The sequence below is a fragment of the Polyodon spathula genome, chromosome 23 (assembly GCF_017654505.1).
Source record: "Polyodon spathula isolate WHYD16114869_AA chromosome 23, ASM1765450v1, whole genome shotgun sequence".
NCBI classification, from domain to species: Eukaryota; Metazoa; Chordata; class Actinopteri; order Acipenseriformes; family Polyodontidae; genus Polyodon; species Polyodon spathula.
This window is the reverse complement of record NC_054556.1, coordinates 27,328,459-27,350,869: the sequence shown is the minus strand read 5'-3', so window position 1 is coordinate 27,350,869 and position 22,411 is coordinate 27,328,459. Positions and strand designations below refer to the sequence as shown.

General features: G+C 45.9%; 2 protein-coding genes across 2 annotated transcripts in view; both read left to right on the top strand.

Moving 5' to 3' along the window:
• The first annotated feature begins 422 nt into the window (after window positions 1–422).
• On the top strand, window positions 423–8,242 carry LOC121297694 (oxidative stress-induced growth inhibitor 2-like). Its single transcript, XM_041224140.1, has 6 exons — window positions 423–538; window positions 2,607–2,689; window positions 3,855–3,991; window positions 4,414–4,605; window positions 5,357–5,448; window positions 5,930–8,242. The coding sequence occupies exons 2-6, from the start codon at window positions 2,623–2,625 to the stop codon at window positions 6,954–6,956; spliced, it is 1,515 nt and encodes a 504-aa protein (XP_041080074.1). The 5' UTR covers window positions 423–538; window positions 2,607–2,622; the 3' UTR covers window positions 6,957–8,242.
• A 3,655-nt stretch (window positions 8,243–11,897) lies between these two features.
• The window catches only part of mtss1 (MTSS I-BAR domain containing 1), a 28,217-nt gene continuing 17,703 nt past the window's right edge, over window positions 11,898–22,411 (top strand). The window contains exons 1-3 of the mRNA XM_041224577.1: window positions 11,898–12,071; window positions 16,934–16,995; window positions 18,671–18,752. Coding sequence (XP_041080511.1) covers window positions 12,000–12,071; window positions 16,934–16,995; window positions 18,671–18,752 — 216 coding nt within the window. The 5' untranslated portion in view covers window positions 11,898–11,999. The remainder of the gene's footprint in view (window positions 12,072–16,933; window positions 16,996–18,670; window positions 18,753–22,411) is intronic.

Sequence of the window (22,411 nt, the reverse complement as noted above, 5' to 3'; positions counted from 1 at the left end):
CTATCTTAATGACATTACTCTCATCACACAGTGCAGTCCACACTGTGCCCCCTTATCCAGGGATAGTGCTAATTTGGATCTGTTAAACTAGCCGTCTAAAATAAATAATTATAGGGGTCAACAAAACAGGCCGAGAGGGCTATAGAAACCTTAATATATATATATATATATATATATATATATATATATATATATATATATATATATATATATATATATATATATATATATATATACGTATATATACGTACGTACATGCAGCGGGTAGCCCTTCGCGAAAGCGCTGGTGGAGGTAGCGAGTTGCGATTGGTCAGGACGCGGAGTAGGCTGCGCCTGCTGAAGTTACGGAAGCCAGTGTCTCCCCCCCCCCCCCCCCCGCCCCCGCCCCGGCCAACTGCGGAGTGTAAGACAGCGGAGTGTGATCCTGTAGGAGTCGGCACTCTCTCTGCCGTGATCGAAGTGGTATCCAGTGTCAAACGTTGCAGACTGAACCTCGAGCAGTTATCTCACCGCAGTTACTAGCGTTTGCCGTGCAAGGGTAAGTGAACACGTTTAATTTCACTGCATCCAGCAGCCTCTGTCAAAAAAAAAAAATCAACTATCCAAATCCCCGGAGAGGCGACATTATAACAGTGCAGCGTTTCCAAATCTGAACGGATGGGGTGTTTTTTTTTTTTAACGATGAACGCACGTGGTAGCGGTGTGGGTTACAGTATCTGTAGCGAGGAAATTAATCTTTGTAATTGAAATCCGCTTTGCCAGTGCCGTGGCGGGTCGCACACGCACACGCACACGCACACGCACACGCACACGCCGCTAGTGTTGCTGCCGCTGCAAGTCTGGACTTCATCCGTGACTGAATCTGATTAAGTACGCTGGCTTCGTACCATGTTCCTTTTTAGATCGTAATTTGAATTCGTGTTCGTTTACAACAGGGCGTTATGTGGAGACGTCTCAAATCGTCTGTTGTACGTTAAACGCTCTGTTTATACCAATGTTGAAAAATAACCGCATACACTACTTCACGAAACATGTTCCACACGCAATGTGTACTGTGTCTACAAATGTGGTGTTTAATGTTAGGATGCGAGCGATACCTGCATTGCATGTCTTAATATTCATATTGTGCGCCGCGTTGCGTTTTGTGCAGTACTTGTGTCGGCATCTCTCTTAGCAACCGGGAGACCCATGAGCTTCAAAAAACAAACAAAAAAAATGCATTTGAATAATAATAACAAATTGATAACGAAGACAAAAAATGTGGTCGCGGTCTTCAAGAGGCGCATGTGCAGCGTACTGCGTTAGATATTCTGGAACTGCCCTTAGCACTGTTCTATATAGGACTATGTTTTAGCCAGGCCTGTCACAGATACAATGTATTAGAATTTCACTCGGTCCAGGCTGCACAGCTGAAGGAGGGAGCACGGCCGTGTTTCGCTGTATTGAGGTTTTCGTTTCCCTTCGCCTATCCCAGTGGTGTTTATCTAACTTTCTCTATGTAGCCTTAAACAGCAGAGTCATACCAGACAATCTGGTTCCTAAACACTCTGGAGAAAATCTAGCAGAGACCATGGTTAGAAATGGTGTTGCATTGTGTTTCTCGTCATCATAATAAAGAAGACATTTAACTGTTATGATGAGGATGATGTAAACCTGGTCCCTTTAACAATGAAGTTACCTGCACGGACCTCTCAGAACTACATTTCCCATCATCCTCCTGCTTACTGGTAAATCCGTCTCGGTTACACGTGAGCAGGAAGGCGGTTTAATAATCAGACGTTTGCACTGAAGACAGGACTGCTTGTTTTCTGTGTGTTCTTCAGCCCTGTGTTCAATGCACACGGCAGATGGGAGTGACAGGGGATTGATCCCCTTTAGTGGGTATTGTCTATCGTTGCCTGCTCTTAGAAAGCTGTAGCGATTGTAAACAGCGGTGGAGGCCTGTTCCACTGCAGGTTTAACAGGTGAAATGAGACTATGAACGACTTCAGGGTCTGGATGGAGGGTTAACTGGTTCCAGTGAACAGTTTAGAACAGGACTGGAACAAAGACCAGGATTGGAAGGGCCAGCTTTGGCTGCCGACATTATGTCCCGTGTCCTTTTTTAATTTTACGCTTTTGCTTTTAAAGAAAAGTATTTGGCTTTGCTGTTCTAATCCTACCTTGTCTGGAAGCTTTCCCTTTATGAGTTCTGCTCAGTAAGGATTACTCAGCAGTTTAGAACCCCGCGGCCTCCCTGGTGTTCTGAACCCCGGCCCCTCCCTGGTGTTTCGATCCCAGTCACTGGATTACTGTACTGCACTCTTCTGCTTTACAGATAGTAGGAGGGGAGGCTCAGGCACGCCTCCATACATGTTTCATAGAAGGGCTTGTCTTGCATTGCGCTGTTTGTGATTCCTTGTCTCATATTTTGACATTAAGTAACTGGAAGATTAACATACTGTCACCCTAAAGCTTGCAGCCCTTCTAAACACTGAGCCTTCTTTCACCATGTTAACAGATCTAGCAGCTTGGTTACGCACGTGTTGCAGTCCAGGACTGTTGCATGGTTCTTTCGACTGTTGCACGGTTCTTTGATAGTGAGCCAATCCGTTCTTTTGTTACAGGAACACATTTGCAGGCATGCCACTTGGGAAAGAGCGAATCCTCCCCAATGATCTGTGTGAAACTGTGCCAGTGGTGATCATCGGTAAGAGCACGGCCTTCTCTAACAGCCCCTAACAGTTTAAAGGAACACAGACACCATGGCACTTTTGTACAGGAGATTATTCAACAACTCGGACAGGCTGGAAGCTTTTAATGGAATTCTCTTTACATGTCTGCCCCCAGGCTGTGCAGAAATACAAAGCAGCAGTGAAAGCACTTCAATACAATGCAATACCATACCATACAATGCAATGCAATGCGATACCATACAATACAATACAATGCAATGTAGTACAATACACATTGCTGTAGCGCCTTTCATCACAGGGATCCCAAAGCGCATCACACAGAAAAGCAAATCAAAAGAGACCTTGTAAAATTAAGATAAAAAGCTGGTTTGTAAAAAAAATTAATTAAAAAGATCTAAAATTAAAATGTTGTAAAATTGGAACTAAGACACAAAAGAAAAGCAGTTTAATTGTAAAATTAGACAAGCCAAAAAATGGAACAGTTAAAAACAGTTTAATAAAATTTGAATTAAAAAGACAATAAAATGCAGTTTGGATTGTACAATTGGAAAACGAAGATATACAGTGTGATTTGGAAACAGTAAGAGTCCCAGCTTCCCTGCCGCTGTGACAGGAGAGCTTGGCAGTGATTAGTTGTCACAACCTGTAGGAATCTCTTCACGTGTTTCCTATCAGGAATAAACTGCCCCACTGTAAAAATCAAACCTCTGATCCCACACTCCAATTCATTTTCAGCTTCTCTACAGCAAATCAGATTTTTCTGTGTATTTGCAACCTCTGTACATGTTTAGAAATAGAATCAGCTCTTTGAAACAATAGGTCAGTTTTCACAAAGTGCCATATTTATTGTTTTAATACGATTTACAAAAGCCAGGAGAGATGCGTGAAGAAGACTCCACCCTTTCCTGATGGTTATAACTGAAGAGCCCGGGCTTTACAGGAATCCATCAGAAACACTGCCCTGATTAACAGTTACTGTAGGGAAAGCACAGCAAGGTGAAAGCATGGTGAAGTCTTTGTGTGTGTTGTGTGCTCTTTACATCAGTGCAGGGTTTCGGTGGTTCAGCTTTAACAATGTCTGGAAGGCATTCTTCTCCCAGGCTGCCCTGCGGAGCTGCTGCTGGGTTTTTTCGCCCTGCGGACCATGCTACAGTTCTTCTTGTTCTGTGTGTGTTTTAGGGAATGGCCCCTCTGGGATCTGCCTGTCTTACTTGCTGTCAGGATACACCCCTTACTTAGCCCCGGGAGCGACTCACCCAAACCCTCTCTTGCTGAGAAAGCTGGAGGAGAGGCCGGACGTGTCCCTGCTGGAACAGGTGTGCTGGCTGCTTGTGTAACGATGGGACTTGGAGTCTGTGTGGTAAAAAGATCTCCATGCAGCACGGATCACAGCTGTGGAATATGAAAATTAAATAGAACACAGGCGCATTGGTTTGTGTATTAGGAGGCTGTGTGCTGTGTGCTGTGTGCTGTGGACAGTGGACAGTGGACTGTGTGCTGTGGACTGTGTGCTCAGTGATGGGTATGTTATTGGTAACACAAGGTATATAGGGGTCATGCGCAAATGTTTCAATAGTTTTATTCAGTCTGTGACTTTTTGACTTGCGGTATTTCTAAATTCAACACTATTGAGTGCTCAGTAGTTATGATTGCTGTCTTTTTGTTTTTGTAATGATGAGGTGTAAGAAAATGGATTTTCCTATCCGAACCCATTCGGTGCCATGGTTCTCATTTGCAGGATCTCGAATACCTTTCTGAAGGTTTGGAAGGCAGGTCCTCGAACCCGGTCGCGGTCCTCTTCGACACGCTGCTGCTGCCGGACGGGGATTTCGGGCGGGACTACGCCTCCTCGCTGCAGTGGCGACGGGAGCGCGAGCGGAGCGTCCCGCACCTGGTGCTGGGGAAGGGGCCGCCTGGTGGAGCGTGGCATGTAAGTGCTCTGAAACACACTCTAGTGCAATACCTCATGTACCATCACCAGCGACGTGGTCTTTACTAGACTGCTGCTCCCAGCTCAGGCACTGAGGCAGGGACTTGTTTGGATTGTCTTCAAGTCTGGGTGGGGCTGAGGGAGTGGTTTTAAGAAGGAGGCACCGTTCTTGGGAGTGCCTCTGTTTAATGTCAGTTCCTGATACTGAAACTTTCATTACTATTTAAGAGTTCAATTTGTGTAAAAATTGTCTAGGCGTGAATGATACAAGTTTGAGGAAAGTATTAGTGCAGTTGGTCTCCTCACTTTGCTTCCGGCTCTGGGAAAGGTACAAACTTCGTAGAAATCCTTGACGCTTTGATGTCGGTGGTGCTTCAGGAGAAGTGGCAAGATTCCTGCTTCAGCGGTAACCCTTTCATCCAAGCTGTGCCTGTATGTGCCCTGCAGGATATCACCCCTGTTATCGCCCAGTGTGGACTCTGATGGGAGCTCAGAAGTGAAAAACACTCTGCTGTTCATTCTTCAAGGGGTGTCTCTGTTTATGCTCCCAGGCGTGCAGTATCAAACAGCGAGTGTGAAAGCGCCTTGATTTGCATGACGGAGCCCGGCGTGGTGCTGCATTTGCATTCTCTGTGAAATGCACGCTGTGCCCCACGGCAGGATCTCGTTATGGGCACTGTGAAATTAAATCTCTTTTGAATGTGGTTTCTCTTCATTGCTTGTAGTAAAGCACACTGTTCTGTTTGTGCAGGCCATGGAGGGATCAATGCTGACCGTCAGCTTGGCAAACTGGATGGAGCTGCCAGGCCTGAAGCTCAAAGACTGGGTCAGAGACAAACGCAGGTCAGCTCACTAAAGCACTAGCACCACCTGGTGGCTGCTCGGCATGATTACCCAGTAATCAAGGGCAATACTCAATGAATAAGTCAGTCAGTAAAAATCAGTGATAAAACGACACAGGAATGCATTGCTGTGTTTCTGATTAATATTAATATCTGCGCATCCTGACGACGGTGTGCTGGTTATTTCATAGTTCTACAATCTTTAGCAATGGAAGTTAGTGCTATTATGTGTTTCAATGACCTGCTTGCTGTGTGTTCTTTGTATTGCTGCAGCATCAATGTCTTCAGTCCATCTGGAAACTGATTGCAGTTAGTTTAATGCAGTCGGGCAAGCTTTTAACCATATAGAATTGTTAGCTGGGAGTCTTCAGGAAACCAAAATTTGAATATAAATATATAATGTATAAAAATCTACTGGCAACGTGGGGATTTGAATTGCCATCCCTCACTTTATTTTAAATGCATTTCTTTATTTTGCACAGAAACCTGCGGATCGACCGGGCCACCCCCGCTGAGATCGCCTCGTACTACCAGCACTTTGTGTCTGAGACGGGCCTGCAGAGCAACTTTGTGAGCCACACCGTGGTGACGTCAGTGCGAAGGGCGCTCCGCAGCGAGGGCGGGTGCGGCTCTGTGGACCAGGAGCACGGAGAGCGTCCCGGGACGGCCTGGGAGGTGCGCGGCTACCAGAGAAGCAGCGGGGGCCTGGAGCTGCCCTTCGCGGTGAGTGCGGAGAACGTGGTGCTGGCCACTGGCACACACGACGAGCCCGCCAGGCTGGGGGTGGAGGGGGAGGACCTGCCCTTCATCTGCCACAGCTTCTGGGAGTTTGAAGCTGCCATCGCCAGGGGCCAGGTGGACCAGCACTCTGACCCGGTTCTGATCGTGGGGGCCGGGCTGACCGCTGCGGACGGTGTGCTGACCGCTCACCACCTCAACACCCCCGTCTACCACGCCTTCCGCCGCGCCGTCACCGACCCCGCCCTCATCTTCAACCAGCTGCCCAAGGTGCTGTACCCCGAGTACCACAAGGTGCACCAGATGATGCAGCAGCAGCAGCAGGAGGTGGGCGGCGGCTTCATGGGGTCCTACCCGGGCTACGTCAGCTACCCCAAGCACCGCGTCGTGGCGTTCAAACCTGACCACAAGTGTGTGCTGGAGGGGGCCGGGGGCCGGCTGGTGCTGAAGATATCCATAGCGCTCGTGCTCATAGGAGCTCACCCTAACCTCTCTTTCCTCCAGGACAGCGGCAGGTACCTGGGCATCGACCCCCAGCAGCCCATCTCCTGCCGGGGAAACCCAGTGGATGTCCACCCCTTCACCTACGAGTCTCTGCAGGAGCCTGGCCTCTTCGCCATGGGCCCCCTAGTCGGGGATAATTTTGTGCGCTTCCTCAAAGGAGGGGCCCTGAGCATCGCCAGCGCACTCTCAAAGCGCCGCAGCAAGGAGGGGGTTCTGTCCGAGAACAGCTCGGGAGAGGCGGGCTCTTGCAGCTCTTTGGACACATAGGAAGGACGGAATGGACTTTGGAAGAGTCTGGGATCGCTGGCATGCAGCAGTCCGAGGGGAGCAGTGCAGTGTGCTGCTGGACTCCTCGAAGGGCGCTGGGAATGGCTTCAGGGTTTAGAGTCGCTGCTGTTTCGTTGATCTCGCAATGCAGAGCATGAGGAGGACTGCTGGAGTCAAGTGGTAGTCGCTTTCGTCCAGCACCTCATCAGTGATGGCCATTTCATATAGAGAAGAATCATCGGAGACCGGGACTGTTTAGTTGAATGTTTTTCTGTGTTTGTAAACCGTCTTTTGTCTTGATTTGTGGTTTGGGGATGCTGTGTCTTCTGTGTGTAACAGCCTTTAAAAACAGAAATGTTACTCAGAAAGGAATAGCAAGAAAACCAGCAGAGTCCTGGGCTCTCTGCATCTCCTGTCCATCCGGCAGAGTCCTGGGCTTCCTGCATCTCCTGTCCACCTCCTTTGGTGCCAGCACAGCTGAGCTTGTTGGCCGTCAAGCCTGGTATGGATTAGACTTATCTAGAATTATGGATAGAGAAGTCCTTGAAGTGTGGGATCAGCAGAGTAATTGCTATGTGAGAATGTGTTCATGGTAAACCCACACCAGGGTTATGAGTGTGTCAGTTTGAAGCCGATGTCTCTCGTCGATGCCTTCTTTCTGTGTTACTCTTTAAGGTAGTTTTGCTCGGGCTGTAGTCCATGTCGGAGAACATGTTCATACTGAAGTAAAGAACACTGCCAGCTCAACCGGTTTCTGCTCCCGCTGATGTGTTTTTGTAATCTTTTACACAACGCTGTTGTTAGTTTTTCTCAAAACTTGCAAACAGTGAAGAAACAGAGCCTTAATTTCTGGTGCAACAAGTTTGTTGTCTAAATCTGTGCCAATTGCAGTCTGTTTTTGGTAATGCCTGCAATAAAGTGGAACAAAACATCTTGTATTTTGGCTTGAGGAGACAAAATCAGAGATTTGTTCTCTGTTTGTAATAAAGACATATTTTTATATTAATTAAAATAAATAAATAAATGTGGAAGAAGCATGCCGACTTTGGCTTTGTATGGTGACGTGCCAAATGAGCAGATTGTAAAACTGAAGCCAAGGGTGCATTTTCTGTAGCAGCTGTGCCCTGGGTTATAGAGGAGCGCCTTGCCTGCCCCAGGAGAGGAGCTGAAAAACAGAAATCCAGTCTAATCTGCTGTGTGCCTGTACCTTCAGTGCTTTCTCAACCATTGTTTTATATGCACTTCGATTCTCATCAAGGGTGTTGTGGTTTTTTTTTTATATATATATGTGTGTGTGTGTGTGTGTGTATATATATGTATATATATATATATTTTATATTAAACGTATACATATTTGTGAATTTCATTTGCGTTCTTGATATTTCTTCCTAACTATGTTTTTGCAACTGACATTAATCGGTCTGCTTGAGGTAATCCTACTTTCTCAATTAGAAATACGGTATGTATAATTCCTCTCTATTGCAGTTACAATGCTGGACCACCAAGGGGTGCCAAATAACCCCCACCCCCCCCCCCCCATTTGCGCCAGGACGAGTTGTTAACGAGAGGAGAAACACAAGTGGGAATGCCTTGTGTTATCACCCCTGTAATACAGACTCGCCCCTCAGTGATTCAAACCCGATTCCACTGGCGGCAGGGCTCAATTACTCGCACAATCGGTCCTTTGGAAAGTACTTTAATACAAAATCAAATGTGCATGGGGAGCCCAGGCTTGTGAACCTGCAGCACTTTGGAAGGTTTTCATGTATTCTGCTGAGGCACCACTAGGTGGCAGTGAACACCTTGTATTCAGTCGTCTGCTGTAACTGTAGCAAAGATAAAAAGGAATACGCCTGTGGAGATCAAAACAATGTGTCGGTATGCAGGCTCATGTTTGAAAACCTCAATGTGTTAGATCAAAAAAAAAAAAAAAAAAAAAACTGCCCCGGTCTCCCTGGCAACGTGCTGCACCTCTCATCTTTACTGCCATACCCGGAGCCTGTCCTGTCTTGGAGCCTGTTTCAGTGCCATGTTTGAGAAGGCTTTGTTGGGTATGTTCTGCTGTCCTGCCCTTGCACACCTGGCTGCCTCTGGACAGTGTTAATGCAGCCCGTCAAGGACAGGGCAAGGGTGTTCTGGTTTTGGTTGACCTCTTGCTTAGTTTAATCAACAGAATTACATTTCTGTACACAATCCCAGCTCTTTCATATATTGTAACTGCATACGAATCAAGGATTGTTTTGTTGAAATATTTCTTTATTTCTTTTTTTATTTTTTTTAAATAAAAAAAAAAAAGTCTCTTGTCTTAAGAGATAACTGTGGCTCTAAAGATCAGTGAAGTGAATCTCAGGAGTTTGTTGGCAGCTCCGGTCTGCTGGGTTCCTGGAGCAGCTACTGCCTCCTCTTCCTGCTGTCAGAAGCCAAGGCTGAGAGTGGCATAGCTGATGAAGTGACGAGCTGTGCCAGAGAGTGCAAATCTTTCCAGACATGCCCCGAATCGAAATGGAGAGACAACGGCAGCTTGAGATCGGGGGGGGGGGGGGGGGGGGGGGGGGGGGGGGGGGGGGGTGGCTACTAATATCCATTGAATTGCTGCTGATCGATTTGTTTTCCACCGGACATCAAACAAACCAGCGCTTGGCAGCCAGAATCCAGCAGACCTGTGCCCAGGCTTTAGTACGACTTGTCGAGCATGTGCCTTCAGTTTAGTCTGTCTTTTGTAAATTATTTTGTGTAGTTGCTGGAGTAATCTGTAATCTGTTTCAAGCACCAAGAGATGCATGCATATAGAACTGTTCCATGAACTAGAAGGTGTTCGTATTATTATTGAATACCTGGTTGTAAATGTGATGGTAGTTCTTTAGCGACGCCTGCTGGGCAGTTGAAGAGTAATGTCCGGACGCGTGGGGTCACTGGGGAGATGAGTCCTCAGTGGACCTGGCAACACTTCAACAGCAGCCACAAGCATGAAAGCAAACTCACCTTACAGGTCTGCTTCTATACAGAGCGCACAGATCAGCCAGCTCTTGTATAGCTAACAATGCGTTCTAACAGTCACATACCTTTGTCTTTGGGTTGACAAATGTTCGTTTCATGTTTATTTTTTACGGAATTGTCATCCACTCCAAGAGGGAAGTGGCTTTGACAGGAAGGAATGAAGCTTCTAATCTGATAAATACGCCTCTGACCAGAATAGAGGCTTTGAATAGTCAAACACTGCATCCACTGCAAGAAGAGCTCTGGAAAACTCTAGCGCTGTGTTGCTGCGGGACTTGTTCCTCATGCAACAGACTGGCTGACATGCTTAGCATAAAAAAGTACCTTAGAGTCCTGTACTGCATATGAAATACTGAATGAACCTGACATTACAACAAGGAGTACTTGAAATCCTTTTTAAGATCACGCGAGAGTGGGCAGTTCTGTTTCTGAAAGTACCGGGTAGCTGTCCTCCCTTATCTCCTAGGAGAGGACCTGCAGCTGCACTGCTGGGGATTAATACAGTGTATTATACCTGACCTGCAGTGTTTTATATCTTTGAGAGATTTATATGATGGCACCAGCGAGCACCAGACTGGCCCTCCTGCAGGTTGAAAGAACATGTGCAGCGTACAGCACAGATGGAATTGACCATGGCTGTGCCTGATAGGAAACACATGTGTGTTGAGAATCCCTGCATATCATTCATCTGCTGCAGAGTGAGGCTGGGGTCCACACACATGTATAGCACTCATCACTGTGGAAAGAAACAACAACAAAAGTGATGCAAAACTCTGTTCTATTATAAACAAATTGCCCGTCCAGTATTGAGACTGCTGTCCAAATCTGAGTCCATACAGCATGGAAGAAAGTCATGTGACTCTGCAAGCAAAACTACCAACCCTGTTCTTTACACAGTTTACATGCACACAACCCAACACAAACAAACACACAAACACAGGAGAAAACAGAAACCCTGCGCAACACAACCCTTCTCTACTAGAACTGCAGAGAGGCAGCTGGGAAGAGAACACACGTCATACTGGCTTCATGCTGGCTACTCCTTTTAATACAACTGTCCCGGTGACAGTGTAACAAGGCATAGCGGTGACACTATTGTGACAACAAGGGACTGCACCAAAAAACAGAATTACAGAAAATAGAGCTATATATTGCAACATTTACGATTATTATTATTATTATTATTATTATTATTATTATTATTATTATTATTTAATAGTAATTATGTACAGTGGTTAAAATAAATTTAAAAAAATGTTTTTGTAAATGCCTTGTAAAAAAAAAAATCTGTTTATTCGTTTTGCTGACTGCATTATTAAAGTGTAATGGTGCATTTGGTTATCAGAAAAGAAACCCCGACACACACTCCTCAATTTAGGAAGAAGTTAGGAATTTAAACAACGTTCCCAGCGCACGGATTTGCATTACATCAGCCTGCACACAGACGCCTAGAGACCCGAACAATGCCGAGGACGCGTCAGGGAGTCCATTCGCCATGGACGGAAGTGACCGGAGAATCCCGAAAAGGATCGTTGGAGCTCCGCCCTCGGACGGAATCGACTCTCGGGGAGGGAATGGGTTTCCCAAGCGGAGAGAAATCGGAGCACACGGAGGCATCGCATCGCATCGCATCCGCAGGAGATGCACACGCAACACGCACTGTGTGACTGTCGAGCGCTACATACAACGCTACACATCACCAGCACAAGCGATTCGCGCTGAGGAGCGCAGGAACAAGGGCAAACGGCGTGTCTTTACACTAAGCATGGGGACAAGGAAAAAGACCAGGTGTTTGTGATGAAGACTGCTGTAACAAACCCGGTTCCAGTGTTTGGGATTTGAGACGGAAATCAAATTTTAAAAAAGACGGGTTAGGAACTGTTGTTTGTTTTTTTGTAAACAAAACAGTGTTTTCTTTGAAGTTTTGATTTTGTTTCATCCGCCGTGAATTTAGATTTTTTTTATTTTATTTTATTTTTTTGTTCGGAGGAATTCGCAAATTCAGTGTGTGTTTTTTGACATTTTGTATTGTGCTTCTCGGATAAGATGGATGTTGGCATTGAGAAGGAGTGCAGCGCACTGGGAGGGCTGTTTCAGACTATCATGCTTGATATGAAGGTAAGCCTGTTCGTTTTGTAAGCGCAGACCTGTCTCTTCAGTGTCCTGTTGCTTGTGCGTGATCTGCGCCTCCGACAGTGTCCAGTTCAGACCTACAAATACAGAGCCGACACATTTTAAGAGTTCAGTGTTTAGTTTCCAATCCTAGTTCAACAAATGACTACAAACGTGTTCTAAATTACAACCCCGGTGTTTCAGTGCATCAAATCGAAGACTCTGTTATTAATTAATGACATAGTGTTATATGTACTAATATATTAATATATTCAATGTTCTTTATATCAAATCGAAGACTGAATATATATAATAAGAGATATCTTTTAATAATATATATATATATATATATATATATATATATATATATATATATACTTTTGCAAAATTATTATTAATGTATTTGCAAACTTTTTCTCTTTGCGAACGAGAAACGGAGAAACGCTGTAGAAACTCAACACGGAGCATGCAGCATTTTGCTGCCATGTAGCGTGCGTTGTCATTCTTCTGGTCTGTATTGTTGTGTTGGGGCGAATTGTAACAGGTGTTACAAGTTTAGGTTATCTACAATATCCCTCACATAGACAGCTCAGTATAACCCCAGCAACATGTTCCCTCATGAACGATTGGAAGATCAGCTGGGGCATTTTTGAAGTTGCCATTTTGGGAGGGAGGGAGCAAAGTCTGGAAAGGGGGGGGGGGTCGTTTGCACGGTATATTTCTCGCGCTGGGCTTGTTTGCACGGTATATTTCTCGCGCTGGGCTTGGCACGGAATATTTCTCGCGCTGGGCTTGTTTGCACGGAATATTTCTCGCGCTGGGCTTGTTTGCACGGTATATTTCTCGCGCTGGGCTTGTTTGCACGGTATATCTCTCGCGCTGGGCTTGTTTGCACGGTATATTTCTCGCGCTGGGCTTGTTTGCACGGTATATTTCTCGCGCTGGGCTTGTTTGCACGGAATATTTCTCGCGCTGGGCTTGTTTGCACGGTATATCTCTCGCGCTGGGCTTGTTTGCACGGTATATCTCTCGCGCTGGGCTTGTTTGCACGGTATATCTCTCGCGCTGGGCTTGTTTGCACGGTATATCTCTCGCGCTGGGCTTGTTTGCACGGTATATTTCTCGCGCTGGGCTTGTTTGCACGGTATATCTCTCGCGCTGGGCTTGTTTGCACGGTATATCTCTCGCGCTGGGCTTGTTTGCACGGTATATTTCATTGCACACGCGCTTAAATAGGTTGTGACGGTTCAATGCCCAGGTGAGCCGGAAGTGACTTAATACCAGCAGCACTCCTAGGTGTGGCCTCTGTGCTCTGACTCTTCAGCAGGGCTGGCGCGCTTTTGTTTGGTTACTCTTTTATCTGTATTCTGCAACATGCTGTACAGCAGTATAGAGCACAGCCCCCGCCACCAGCTTCTGTGCGCGCTGTTTAAGTGTAGTTGTTAAATTATCAGCTCAGCGTTAAGCTTGACTCCAGTGGTTGCAGAACTGCACTCTGGGCATGTTGATGCCTGCACAGTACCTCTTTCAGAGCTGTGCTAATGCACCCCAGTGCTTCAGAATGGGTATGATGGCTGGTATGGTTTTAGAAGCAGCTGCAGATGTTACTGCTTGGTAGAAGGGCTTCATTGGGTTCCTCTCCAGTCCAGTCAGAGGTGGCTGAATATGAGAGGGCAGGAGTGCCCAGACTGATATCCACACTGTAAGGGTATGCTTGCTGTTCCACATGTGATGGTCTTGTCCACACTGTAAGGGTGTGCTTGCTGTTCCACATGTGATGGTCTTGTCCGCACTGTAAGGGTGTGCTTGCTGTTCCACATGTGATGGTCTTGTCCGCACTGTAAGGGTGTGCTTGCTGTTCCACATGTGACGGTCTTGTTTCAGCTCCTGGTAAATGCTTGGACTCTAGCTTGTTACCTGCAGGCCGTGAGAATTTCTTAAAGGGCTGCCAGATTTTAAAAGCATGACGATATGAAAGTCTTCCGTGGCTTCATCATTTTGATTGACTTGACAGAAGTGGTGTGGAGCCCTTGCTGTGTTGATTGCTTTGTTTACAGAGTTGTTATGCTGGCTGCCTGCCATGTGATTTTTTGTTTGGTTCCTAGGTGTGTCTTGAGCTGCCATTGCACCAGGAGTCTTGAGTCGCACAGGTGTGCATATCTGTTAGAGAGACAACCCTTTTCAGGTACTAGTTAGCGAAACATGGATTTGTTTTTCAGAGGGAAGCATCACACACACACCACAAAACTTCCCAAACTTTACAACAATCACGCCTTGTGTCTGATTTCTTTTGCTGTTTTATGTTCCAGTAACTTGGATATATAACATAAAGGAAGGGGCATTCTCAATACAGCGTAATATATTCAGTAAAGCATCTCCACGCTCCCACCATCTGACACAAATGCATTGATCTGTTGATCAGCGACTGCCTTAAACACTGTGCTGTGAACAGAGCTGTGTGGCAGGGCGCTTCTACATTTTCATTGTCATGTGGCTGAATCGCGCTCTCAGGGGCTTGTCCTCTTGCTGCTGGGAGAGGAGCACTTACACACTGTTTTGTTTTTGTTTCACTAAACTACCAAAAAAAAAAAAAAAAAAAAAAAAAGAAAAACCCCACAAACCAGTTGGTTGTGAAAGTATGATTCAGTGTTTATGGGTCGTTGCCCTGGCTACAGCGGAGCTGCTGTGGAACATTGTGTGACAGTGGAATGCTGGTTACATGCTGGTGGTGAGCCTGTAATGCGCTGGAGCTTGAGCAGCACAAAATCGAGGGCATGCCTGCTGATAGGAGGACTGGTAACAAGTGTTCCATTGAGATGGAGCAGCCCTGCAGTAAAGCTTGGAGCTGTGCAATAGTGAGTAACAGGACAGCTGCAGTAATCTGGCGTTGTATACAAGCCGGAAAGCCAACCCAACAGCCCTGTGAACTACTGTAAGGATGCCCTGTAGAGCACAGGGTGAGACAATCCCTCGGCATTCTTATTCCTGCTCTCAAGCATTACTGGCGCACTGTATTTGTTGTCGTGTCGATTCATCTTTAGGTCGGAGTTATCCATTTCGCAGTCCCGGGGTGCTGTGTGTGTGCCCCCCCCCCCCTCTCCAGGGTGATGTCAGTGTTCAGATGATAACTCTTTTTCTTATGAAATATTCCATTGTGATCAGTGTGACACTGAACTGAGCTCCTGTGTGCCAGCCCTCGCTCACTGGAGGATTTCCTAACCAGACCCTCGTCACTGTGGCTCTTGTTGTTTTATGCTCACCTGTGCCTGATTTTTTTTCAGTTCCTGATTTCTGACTGATCTGTCTGCTTTATTGAACTCTGCTTGGTGGACTGCCTCGTTTCCAGTGAGGTCTGGTTCCACAGTAAGTTTCCAGCTTGGTCAGCGTTGCTAGCCAAGGCGGATCTCCTGTCATTCGCTCAAGGTTAGTTTGCACAGCGAGTCCCATTGGCTGAGCCTCCTCCTCACTGCTCAGCACAGGTCAGCTTGTGGTTATTGTTTTGACTGCAGCTGTTGGCATGTGGAGTGTTTCACTAGATTCATTGGGATTTTCTTACGCTCTTGTACGTCAATTTGCAGGCACAGATAAGAGGAAGGATTAGGATCCAGATGCGTGTGTGTAAAAGCAGGACAGACCTGGGGCTGTGCTTGTATAAAGGAGTGGAGGCACATCGGTGACGTAGTCAGATGAGCAATGAAGGAATGTTGCAAGTAGGAAGAGCTGTGCTGTATTTTTCATCAGCCAACCGTCAAAGCTTTATTTAGCAACTTCTGTCCCTTAAAGATAATCAAACACGCACTTACTGAAGGGAGTGTTTAGAGTGCTGTGATGCAGTGGATACTTTGCTTCACATTAGGTCCTGCGACTGTTGCTCATGTGCTAAAATGCTATTGGTTTATTTGACTTACCGTACACAGTTAAATATAAGAGCCGAGTCCTCCTATCTAAAGTGAATCACCGTGTCAGCACGCTAGCTGTAGAACAAATGGAAATTTAGCTTAAAAAAAAAAAAAAAAACCCACAAAACATTTTGATGTCCCAGGTTACCGTGGAAACGAAAGATGCGGTTTCTTCAGTTGTGCTCAGATTCGAAGCTCGAGTGTTGCGTGTAAATGCATCCCTGCTGCAGCACAGTAGTGTATTGTAGCACTTGGGATGGTGCAGGACATCGCAGGTAAGTTTAAGAATGCTGCGTCCAAAACAAATCTCTGAGTTTTCAGAAGCCCTGCAACTGGACCTGCCCCAAGCTGGACTGGGGTTTGTTTTGCGCCCAGCAGCTGCTAAACTTTTCTTTTTTCAGAGCGCTGGTTTGACTACACCCAAGGGAGTGTTCATTCAAAAGCAACGTCAGCTTGGGTTACCCTCGGCTGGCTTGAACGACGTCATTGTGAACCTGCCCTACTGACCAGGCTGTCACTGGACCTCTGACTCCCGGGGCAGAGCCACATGGACTCGTTTTGTTGATGCACTCCAGTTTTGTGTAACTCACCCCTGGGAGATGTTGCTGGTTTATGTAGAAGTATTGCTATCTTTGCTTCCATGTTCTGGTCATGTAGGTACTGGTTCCTCCGAACTGTCTGGTGTAGCAGACATTGCTGTGCAGTTACACATTCTGACCCCTGTCAGCAAGGTTAGAAGCGGTCACTTTCAATTCAATTGAAAAACCATGTGAACATCTCTCATCTGTTAGTGCCAGCTCTCTGTCAAAACCATTTTACTTGGTGTGGGAGAGGCAGGGCACTCCATTTCTGTTGTGGGCTGAATTTGGTTGCATTGAAACACACAAGCATTAAAAACCCCTAAAGCAGTTGGACCCAGTTAAACGCTAATGTTTTCTAATGTTCTTTTTGCTTTCTTTGTGTTTTCAGTCCAGTTACCCTGCATGGGAGGATTTTGTGTCGAAAGGAGCCAAGCTACAGTCTCAGTTAAGGTAAAGCACCCTCTCGGTCTGTTTCTTTGGGACTTGTCGTTTGCTTCTAATACAAAGTGACACGTGAATCACACCCTCGGTATAAGGCTGGTGATCCATCGTGGTGCTGCAGTGTTTGATGGTGTTAAAGCATTTCCACTGTGCCTTGCTCCAGCAGCTGTCCTTACTTGTACTGGAGGGCACAGGTACAAGAGAGGTAACTGGTTGCTCAGCAGACACCTTGACTTGCTAAGCATCAAAGTAAATGTTTAGCTGGAGTGAATTTAGCACACTCTCCCTCTGCAGCTGAAATGTAAACACACTGAAGTTGGAAATAGTTTGTTTTTTTTCTTTTTTTTTTTTTTTTAAGATATTTTGGGAAAGTGCTGAGCTGATCCCAGCTTCCTCAGGACAAACGCCAAACAATATCCTCCCGGGAGCGATCTTACTTCCCTTTGCCAGAATGAGTTAGATTGTAGCGGATTATAACAAGTGTATTTCTAATTGTCCAGCCTGGTACTTTTGTGTTCTCACAGATTTACTGCATCTTATTACAATGTAAATAAGCCTCCCCTGGAACTGTTCACAGGAAAACACCGTTTACACCTCAGCCCTTGGGTAGGAAACAGGTTCTCTACATGTGTGTGTTGTGTGTGTGTGTGCGCTACGAGCCCCAAAGGCAGGTTCTACATTAATGAAAAGGTGATCTCACTGCCTAGATTAACGATGCACAGTCTCTGACTTCCAGCCAAGGGGTGTAGCTATTGCCAAATATGGAGGGAGCAGCACTGAAGTACCAAAACACCCGAAATGTGTTTATCTACAAGACTTCATCTAATAAAAGGGAATGGCGATCTTGTAAATTCAGCCTCAGGTACACCTGTGCTGCTGATTTACCTGCGATGGTAAATGTGTGAAGCTGTGTGTCTTTGAACAGCTCCAGCGCTGGCTTGCTTTATGAGCAGGATGTCAGCTGGATGCCTGCAGGCAGGTCGACCGTAGATTTGATTCTAAAAGATATCTGAGAAGAATCAGGAAAGCTGTGAGGTGTTCGTTGAAGCTGTCGCTTCATTCTCTGTGTTGCGTCAGTATATTTTTTTCAGTGTGATTGTTTTGATATTTGTGTTTCTATACCCTGGGTCCTAAATCAGCTGGGGGATAAAACTGAACTCCTGTTCCCAAAGAGTTGTGCCAGTGTGGAAAACTCTGCAGTACATCTGGTATGTATGTGTGCCCAAATGAAAGCTCCCCCCTACAACGCAGATGCGGGAGTTGTGTTCCCATGCTAGCTGTTTAATCAGGGCATCGGGCAATGCTGCAGGAGAGACCTTGAATTTGGAAGATTTGAGAGCAAACTCCTGGTGCTGAAGGATTTTTCCCTCGGTGGTAATTTACTGTAAAATTAGGTTAATTTTTTCAGTTGATTTATGACCCAGGGTAAAAAAGAAATATATACCAAAACAATCGGAACTGTTGAAAAATAAATTGGTGCGATACATACATGTAGAAGTAATGAACTTTTGATGAATATTTCAGCTGCTCAATTTCATAGACGTGATGTTACAAGAACGAAAGCCAAAGCCGTAGTGTTTGTTTGCGTTACAGTGGATTGTGTGGTTTGTCTGTAGCTGTTAATCGATGTGTGTTTTAAAGCATGCTTACCTCTGCTGTGTGTTTTTTTTTTTCTCTGTCACAGGACGACAATTGCAGTCACTGGCTCTTTCCTTGATGCCTTTCAGAAAGTAGCCGACTTGGCCACTGGCACGAGAGGTAAGTGCGTCCTATGAGAATTCTTAGTCAATGTTCTAACTGCAGGGCGCACAGCGTACCATATTCAAACTGCTCAAAATGGGTTCAAAGTATTGATTTTTAATAGTATTTTTCAAAGTAGAGATTGGTATATTATCGAGATCGTCAGTCATATTTGTGATGGCATAGAGAGAGAGAGAAAGACTCAAAGACGGACACACACGCACACAGAGCCGTATCGCAGCCTCAGGTCTTTGATTTGCAGACCTGCCTGTTTTTTTTTAATTTTTTTTTTTTTATTATTATTCTGGTAAAAATGGTGGTGTTCCGTGCAGCTGAGACACAGTCCCATGTGTTTCTGGTTTGTGCATTACAAGTGAATAAATGAGTGTGACAGAGTTTGTACTGCCAAAGCCTCTTGAACTCAGAAACCCAAACAAGAACCTGATTGAGTGGAGTGGGAGGGGGGGGGGGAGCCACGCCCCCTCACTGCAGGGGGGCTGTGGGACAGTCCCGACTGTGCTATTCATGGGCATCCAAGGAGGGAGAGAGAGAGAGAGGAAACATCGCCTAACGTATAGAACAGAGCACTCGCAATAGATTCATCTTGCAGGGGTGTGGGAGGGAGGTGAATATGTGCTGCTGTTCAGAAGGGGTGCCTACAGCCTCTGCCCAACTTGCAGACCACTCTCTTCATGCTGTCAAAGTGCATCCCTCTGCTTATTTATTTCAGTGTTGCAAGCATCGTTACTTTACAGAACTGCCGTCAATCGTAGTCAAGTTGGTAAATGGCTCACGCAGTCAGTTGTGATCTGCTGTTGGCTGGGGTTTCTTTTTTTAATTATTTTCCTGACAAGGCAGTCTCAGGACGAGCAGCGAGGCTCTGTTTCACAATGAGACTTTCTGTTGTGTGTTGGCTTCCTTGCGTGCGCACAGCAGTGTCTCTGATGTGTTGTTTGTTTCTGTGAGAAACGCCTTAGAAATGAGACTGGATAATCAAGATGACATTGTAAAGGTGGTGGCTCGGTTTCACTGTGACTGGACTGAGAAGTATAGTCACATGTATTTGTTCTAATTATTCAGCTGTGTGTTATTCCTGCAGTACTCCTAGCAAGAAATTAAAAGGGTGTATCGATGAAACACAATAACAGCAAACTGTAACTGTCACAAAAGCATTGAAAGAGAGCTGTTTTGCTAAGCTGGGGGTTTGGAAACAGGACAAAGCCTTGCTACTGTACAGCGTGTGCTAGTTAGACTCTGTTAGAAACGGACAGATTATACTCTAGTATTTTCTGGTTTCATTGGTGTCTCTACAGCTTGTAATGGAGATGTGACGGTGATCACTTTCCCTAATGGAATTGATTCAGTTGGGTGTCTCATTTCCAATGAGTCCTTGTCCATGACAAGTACAGTAATATCTCCCCGAGTGACCGGGGCTCACTCCTCCAGAATGCAGCCCGTGATGATAGTCTTTCACATTCACTGAGTGAGGGGTTAGGGGGTCTCAACCCAGCTTCACTGCTGTCCAGATACGCAGGGCTGTGCCTTGTGACTGCCTCTGTAACAGCCGGGAGCAAGTGACCAGATCCCCCCCCCCCTCGTTCTCTCTCTCTCTCTCTTCAATTCTATTTTAGTGTATCTGGAACTCATTTTGCTTCACGGCTCACCATCTCAAATGCACTTTTTTTTCCCTCAATCAGACACAAGTTAATTTTAGAATCTATTTAAAGCAGCTTCCTATCAAGTTTTTTTTTTTTTTTTACAGTGCAGCTGCCTGCCTGAGTGGGCTGATGCAGCACCCCAGTTCAGTTCAGTTTTTTTTTTTTGTACACAGGAAGATTGTTCTCTTTGTAAGCTGATGTGGAAAGTAGAGGCTCGTACAGGCCCTCCCTGTTAAATGATCAGAGCTCAGCGACACAGTGATATGATACCAAGTTGCTGATTGCTTCTCCCCTGTGGCTCCATATAGTCCTGAAGGATCAAGGCCTCTGTGTTCTCAATGGGAATGTTTGACCTGTCATGAGTCACAGTCCGTTGCTTCTGTGTGTTTCAGAGGAGTCAGTTGTGAACTGGCTTTGTATACGCAACAAAGCTGGAGTTGTCTGGTTAAACAGTGAAGATGAACCCAGCATGCTCTGTACAAAGATAGACACGTGCCTTCAGGACTTCCTTGTGCTACTTTCAGGGCTGCTTGCATGAAAAGTAGAAGTAAATTCTCCTCCTGCCCTCCCAGGTTTGCCCTCTGCGTGTCTGCAAGTCAGACAAAGGGAAACCTGAACGAGATGCAGAGCTAAATATTCTGCTTTCATCAGAGAAGCCTTGTTTTTTGAGTGCAGCTAGAGGTTGCAGTTTGCTGTAGCGCGAGGTGGAGTGTGTGCATGAAAGCTCTGCACTGTGAGACCCAGACTGAGGGAAACGTGTCGTTTTGATGAGGGGCTTGCTTTCCAATTCAGCGTCTTTCTTTCAAAACCAGCCTGTAACTCCACTTGTAGTCGTGCCACAGGATTGAAATGTATAGCGACAGCAGGGTTTGAATTGCAATTATAATAAATGAATTGATGGAGAAGCCCGTTGTTTCATTTTGAATTGAATGATTAGTGAATGGGACACACTGAAGGAAGCTGCACCGTGCCCCAGTTTCCTGGTGGAAGCGCAGTGAAGGAGCCTGCAGCACGCGGCAGCAGTTGCATCCTGGTTTTCTCAATGGAAAGCTTTGGAAGAGCCTCCACGTGTTGAACTGGTTCCTCTCCGCTGGGGTCGCACGCCGCTGCATGCTAGTGTACAGACGGGAAGAGTTTAACACTGCATGTGTTTTGTTTTCTGCAGCAGCAGCTTGTCACGGATCACTAATGAAAAGCCAGTGTTTATTTCACAATAAATATTGATATTTGAATGAAAGAATCCTGTAATCCAATGAGCCTTGCATTTCAACAGTTTCTCTGGTCTGTTAGCAGGTCTGATCTGAGTAGCAGTATTGGCGTTGCAGGACGCTCTCTCTTCAGAGAGACTCAGTGTAATGAAATGAGAACAGTATTTCTCTGATCTGTTAGCAGGTCTCATCTGAGTAGCAGTACTGGCGTTGCAGGACGCTCTCTCTTCAGAGAGACTCAGTGTAATGAAATGAGAACAGAGTTTCTCTGATCTGTTAGCAGGTCTGATCTGAGTAGCAGTACTGGCGTTGCAGGACGCTCTCTCTTCAGAGAGACTCAGTGTAATGAAATGAGAACAGAGTTTCTCTGATCTGTTAGCAGGTCTGATCTGAGTAGCAGTACTGGTGTTGCAGGACGCTCTCTCTTCAGAGAGACTCAGTGTAATGAAATGAGAACAGAGTTTCTCTGATCTGTTAGCAGGTCTAATCTGAGTAGCAGTACTGGTGTTGCAGGACGCTCTCTCTTCAGAGAGACTCAGTGTAATGAAATGAGAACAGAGTTTCTCTGATCTGTTAGCAGGTCTAATCTGAGTAGCAGTACTGGTGTTGCAGGACGCTCTCTCTTCAGAGAGACTCAGTGTAATGAAATGAGAACAGAGTTTCTCTGATCTGTTAGCAGGTCTAATCTGAGTAGCAGTACTGGCGTTGCAGGACGCTCTCTCTTCAGAGAGACTCAGTGTAATGAAATGAGAACAGAGTTTCTCTGATCTGTTAGCAGGTCTGATCTGAGTAGCAGTACTGGCGTTGCAGGACGCTCTC